We start from the raw sequence: 5998 nt of genomic DNA on the forward strand, positions 1-5998 counted from the left end.
ATGTACAGAAAGTTTTCAGTAAGATGAAATCCCAGTTGTTGACTCTTTGAAGTATTTTTGTGACTGTCTTGATCGTTTAATCAGTCTTACAGTCTTACCTCTGGTGGACTGAGCAACTTCGTTGAAGATAACAGTATGTAATATAGCAACCATTGTTAATTCCTACCATTTTGTTTTGAAGTCATGTATCGTTTTTGTTGTTTTTGTGTTGTTTTGATTTTGTCTTCATTGTTGTTGCTTTATTAGTTTTTTAATGTTTAAAATAAAAAAATATCAAAAAGGACCGATATAATACAAAGAACATTTTAAAAAGATAATAAAAGTAATAAATTTAGGTTTAAATGAAAGATTGTTTTTAGTGGGAGAGGAGGAAATAAGGATTGAATTATCTATCTCCAGCCCTTTTTATCTTTCAAGACAGGGTCTCCCTAAATTGCTAAATGCCCAGGTCAGGCTCAAACTTGCAATCCTCCTGCCTTAGCTTCACAGAGTGCTGGGATTGCAGGCATGCACTTTCACCCCCAGCTGAAGGATACTTACAGATAGAATCACCACCTCCTTCATCTCAGTTTCTCTACAAAAGCTAGTTCTTAGAACCTACTAAAAAGTTTAATGAATCTATTTGAATAATTTATGCAGGAATTCCTTTTATTTAAGTCCCAGAAGTGATTCTAATGTAGAAATTTCATGCAAAATACCAAAGAAGCCATGGAGATGTGTTCCCTTCAGCTTTGGCCTCCCTTCTTATGGGCTCTACAATCCTGCAACTTCATTTCCCATTTGCAGACCCTCAAACACAAATCCAGTGGCCCTAAAGTAACATGGAACTCCTATGCACTGCTTGATTCAACAACTTTGGGAAATGGTTTGACAGCATCAGCTACCGTCATATACAAATTCTCCGTGCATCTTCCCAGGAAATATACCGAACAGACAAACCTGTACAAAAGCCTCCCAGCAGCATTATTATAATCACAAATAATTTTTTTAACAACCCAAATGTTCATCAATACTAGAATGAATAAATGAACTATGGTATAGTTGCACAGTAAAATACTGCACAGCCCTGACCAGTTATAAGTAATAACATACATAAACTTCGGAAGATATTGATCACAAGGAGTCAGACCCTACATATGATTCCATTTATGTCCACAAAAAGCTAACCTATGATGTTAACAGTCAAAAAAGACAGCTATAAAAGATGAAAAAGCATTTAATAATCTAGTTTTGGTAACAATTAGAAATAATATTATCACATTATTTATGATAAAGACTTTCATCAGTATAAATGTCAAACAACAAAAAAATATATGATACTGTATTCAAAAAATGAATGATTATCTTTGTGGAAGAGGAAGCAGGTAACAAATGGGAAGGAAGAGAGAGTATTTTGGGGTTGGGGATTTAGCTTAGTGGCAAAGCGCCGGCCTGATAAGCACAAGGTCATGAGTTCGGTTCCCGGTACCGGAAAAAAAAAAAAAAAAAAAGAGAAGATATAGTATTTTCATTGAGCAATAGGTCACTGAGATGTATATTTATAATTTTGTGCATTTTTCTGGACTGTGTCACACTTTAATAAAAAGGGTTCATTTAAAAAGGCAATGGTCAGGCTATCCCTAGAGTGATTTCTATGCAGCCGAATTCCCTTCAGAATGGTTCTGCCGCTGTCTTTCCCCCCTGCCCAGCTATTTCACCATGCACGCTCAGAACAGTAACACTGAGAAAGAAATGACTAAAAATGATTTCAACTTCCTAGAATCAAGTGGGACCTCAGCCAGAGCAGTCGCAATAGGAAACCACTCCCTGAGAAGTGAAAGTTTACACAATCTAGGTAAGTAGCTGGCAACCCCGACAGCTGACTGCCCCTGCTCTACTTTTGTCCAACATATCTCACCCCAAGCCCAAAGTCCTTGTCCTCTGGGGTTTCCTCAGAATGGATAACCAAATCCTACAGGTAGGACTCAAAATGAACTTTAGGGTCTAAGTCTCAACCTGTGGGCTGTAGTTTGAAGGTCATCCCAGTCTTCCTCTAAGATGCCTGAAAATAATTCATTTATTCTCTTAATACCGTGGTTTGGTCACCTACCATCTTAGGCATAGTGCTGTGCACTAATCATATGATTTCATTTCCCCTCAGATGATGTAGTGTAGGCTCCATGAACAAAGGGGCTGTGCACTTATCCTCCGCAGAATCCTCAATGCCTAACACAGTACCTGGGACAAAGCTGCTCAAAACACACTCGAGGAGGGCGTGGGAATAGAAAGGAGGATGTTGGGGCTGGGGATTTAGCTCAGCGGCAAAGCGCCTGCCTGGCAAGCGCAAGGTTGGGAGTTTGGTTCCCGGTACCAGAGAAAAACTAAAAAAAAAAAAAAAAAAAAAAAAAAAGGAGGATGTTACGGAGGAAAGAAATATTCATTGAAGGTCTGCTTGTACCAGATTTCCTTCTAGATGCTGAGGATACAACTGTGTACAAAGCAGACAAAAACTTTGGTCTCAAGGATTTTACATTCTTATAGGCTGAAGAGGAGATTGAGAGAGACAGAAAATAAGTAAAAGATATCATATGTAAAATGGTGATGAGTGTTATGGAGAAAAAAAATAAGCAGTGCAGGAAACAAGGGATTTCTGCTTGGCAAGTTGACATTTTCAGTCGGCGGGGGGCATCACTGAGAAGGTTGAGCAAAATGAGATCGTGAAGGAGCAAGGAAGCAGGAGACAGGGAGGGAAAATGGTGACTGCAAAACCCAAGGCACGTATCACTCTCAGGTTTTGCAGAAATCTTCAAAGAGCGTCTCATTTCACTCAGAGGAAAAGCCATGCATTTTACAATAGCCTACATGACCTGCACGACCCAAACCACCTCCCCTTCATCTCACCTCTGGCTCACTAAGTTCTTAGGGACAGTGTCAGTAGCACAGAGGCTCGGGATTCTGATCTCTCAAAAGGATACATTCCCAAATCCATGCCAGCTCCCACCCCACACCAGGCTGGGCTCCTTACCTTGGCCCTGATATCCCTTGAGGAGCAGAAGGAGTGTGAGGGTGACAGCTTGCCACAACATTGTCATACGATAGAGGGGTCAGGTGGACCTCTCCCCCTGTTAGACTTTCAGCTGTGCATGGGCTCGGCAGTTGCAAATCTGGCAGGACAGTGATAGGGAGCAGAACTATCGCACTGCCTGTCCAGCCACAGTTTCCTCAATTCATGGCTGTTCACTTCTGCCTTGAGCTGACAAGGCCACTGAGAAAGCCACAGTCCCTGAACTTGGCCAGAGAGTTCCCACACACTAAGCTAGTGAAGTTTGCCTCAAGAGGGTGAGTGCTTAGAGTTCACAGTGACTCACCAAGCCCACTTTAAAATCCTTTGCCTTGCTCTACCACAGCCCAGCTGCTACATTCAAAGGGCAGATGCATAATAAAAATTCCAATGCCCTCTATCCTATGGGCACCATGAAAATACCTGCCTGGATACCCAACAACCGTTATCCCAGACTGTCTCCATCCAACAGACCTTACGAAGTGGAGCAGAGAGGGTTTGGGGCAGATGTGAGTTGAGAAGCAGAATCCTGGAAAAATGAGTGCTAACGTTGAAGGAGAAAAGGAGTAAGTGGGGAGATGTAGAAAGAGACCTATGGTTTAGGGGTGCTGGAAAAAATCTATAAGGCCTGAGGAGTCTACACAAGTTCATACCAAAGTTCAATTGCTTGCAACTTATATTTTTTCTATAATGGTTTGCTTTTGTTCCAAGTTCCTATCAGTACTTTTATACTTCCTTCCTTTGACTTTTCTACTGCTTGTAATAGTTCTCCCTTCTCTTGCCATCTCCCAGAAAGAAAATGAACTCATTTTTTTTCTGCCAGCCCCCATTCACACTTGGATTCCACCTTCCAGAAAGACCAGGTGGCCTAGGACCTCTTTGGCCTTCTTTGGACAGATGGAGTCAGTGGCATCCGACCTGTCCCAGAATCCTTTACATCAAGGCCATACCGCAGGGTTTGTTCCTTTTACTTCTGTTTTCTCGTGAACAATACATACCTTAAATTCCTTCTAAGTCCACACTTATGCTTTGCCCCCTTTTGATCCAGTGTCAGCCACCTGGTCTGAAGCTGGGTATGAATGAAGCAGACAGAGAAACTTGGCTGTCAGTGCCAGCATCAGAGGTGTTCTGAACAGACCCCTAAATATGAAGTCAAAGATTTGAATTTGAGCTTTAGTTCAGCAACTTACAACTTGTGCAATGCTGGGCAAGTTACTTTACGAATCTTCAGAATCAACAGTATTGGTTCCCCTTATTGGTGAGATAGTTATCAGTACCAAATTAATGACTATTCCTGAGATTATACCTATAAAATTGGCACAGTCGTCTAAAAGTCTGTGTACCCCTAACATTCTTATCTTGAAATCTAAGCACCAATGTGATAGTATTAAAGTACTGAGAAGTAGGGTCTTTGAGGGGATACTTAGGTCATAAGAGTAGAGCTCTTTTGAATGGAACTAATGCCCTTTATTAAAAAAAAAAAAAAAGTCTCAGGGAGCTTGCTTGCTCACCTCTTCTGCCATGGGAAGGCACAGCAAAAAGTCAGCAGTCTGCATCTAAGAGAGGCCACACCAGGACTCAACCATGCTACCATCTTGATCTTGGACCTCCCAGACTTCAGATCTACGAGAAATAAATTTATATTGTTATGTATGTTATTTTGTTAGAGCAGCCCAAACAGACCAAGGTAAGGTTTTGTTTGTTTCACACAGACCCCCATAGCTTCATCCAGTTAATCTAATGGTTACCATCTCTTTTCTACTTTATCTCCTCCTATGGGGCAGATTTTAACTTTTGGGATTTTCCACAGTTGATCTGATAATTCCCTTGACTTTGAGAAGTGATGCTCAAGACATAATATAACATGGGTAAATTTCCTCATAAGACAGATGGAGGACTTCCAAAGGTCCAAATGTTGAAAAACAATTAATGAACAACATGAATTACATGTTCCAAAGGTCCAAATGTTGAAAATCAATTAATGAACAACATGAATCTGCTTCACCAATCCTGACTTCAACACCAACTCCAGCCTCTTCTCCAAGCATGTAGATGACCTACCCATCCCCTGGGAACTGAACTGACAACTGTACCACTTCCTATCTATCTGTCCATCTTGTGGTTCTTAACAAGCTTTACCACATAACTGTTATTTTTTTCTAAACTCAGCCTTGTCCAGCCTTCATATCTTCAATATAAAATATATGCTCCCCTTAGCTTAGTGCTTCTAGTGCCTGACCCAGGGCCTGATTCTTCATAGTTGCTTATACATTATTTGTATTAATATATATTAACTATACATAGTACTGTGTCTGAGACATTTTCATGCATGCATATAGCATATTTGATCTCATCCTTCCCCTACTGCTCTTCCTAACCAAACCTTCTCCTTCCTTCTTCCTCTCCTCAACTACTTCCTCTTCTCTAATAGTCTTCTTTCTACTTTTATTTTATTTAAACCACCTCTTTATTTATTCATTTATTTATTTATCTTTTGTAGTACATATTTGCAGTACATAATGATTACATTTATTGTGGGGAGTGCATAACACCTCTTAATTGTTTGTTTGGTTTTTTTTTTTTTTGTACCTTTCCCCCTTCCAACTCCTCTTCCCCTCTCCATTTGCAAAAACTCTATTTCCATTTTTTTCTTCAACTGTTTTTTAATCCTTTTCCTTTCCTTCCTTTCCCCTTCCCTCCACCTCTTGTTCATCTTCTCCTCTGAAAATATCTCTCTCTACTACCTAATAGCTATCTTTTATTTTACTCCTTATTTATACTTTGGGATTCTCATATAAGAAAAACAAAGTGATATTAAAACTTGTGTGGCTGGTTTATTTTCCTTAATGTTATGATCTCAACGTGCATGTACTTACCTAAAAATAATTCAAATTTATCCTTCATTATGGTAGAGTAGGATGCTATTGTATAAAAATACCACATTTTCTTTTTTCATCT

The 5998-nt window shown here is 39.9% G+C and overlaps 1 protein-coding gene across 5 annotated transcripts in view; it reads right to left on the minus strand.

The window, feature by feature from the left end:
- The window catches only part of Cd244 (CD244 molecule, natural killer cell receptor 2B4), a 26923-nt gene extending 22266 nt beyond the window's left edge, over positions 1-4657 (minus strand). For 2 of the 5 annotated variants that reach the window (XR_001236927.1, XM_013522491.1), the window contains exon 1: positions 3005-3288. Coding sequence is in view for 4 of the 5 variants with exons in the window: in XM_013522491.1 (XP_013377945.1) it covers positions 3005-3071 (67 nt within the window). In the remaining variant the exon portion in view is untranslated. Of the gene's footprint in view, positions 1-3004; positions 3290-4038; positions 4181-4551 lie in introns of those variants that run through there. The other 3 variants (XM_005400219.2, XM_005400218.2, XM_013522492.1) reach the window with 3 other exon arrangements.
- Between the last annotated feature and the right edge of the window lie 1341 nt (positions 4658-5998).

Source organism: Chinchilla lanigera, unplaced genomic scaffold (assembly GCF_000276665.1).
Source record: "Chinchilla lanigera isolate Chin_1 unplaced genomic scaffold, ChiLan1.0 scaffold00067, whole genome shotgun sequence".
Taxonomy (NCBI): Eukaryota; Metazoa; Chordata; class Mammalia; order Rodentia; family Chinchillidae; genus Chinchilla; species Chinchilla lanigera.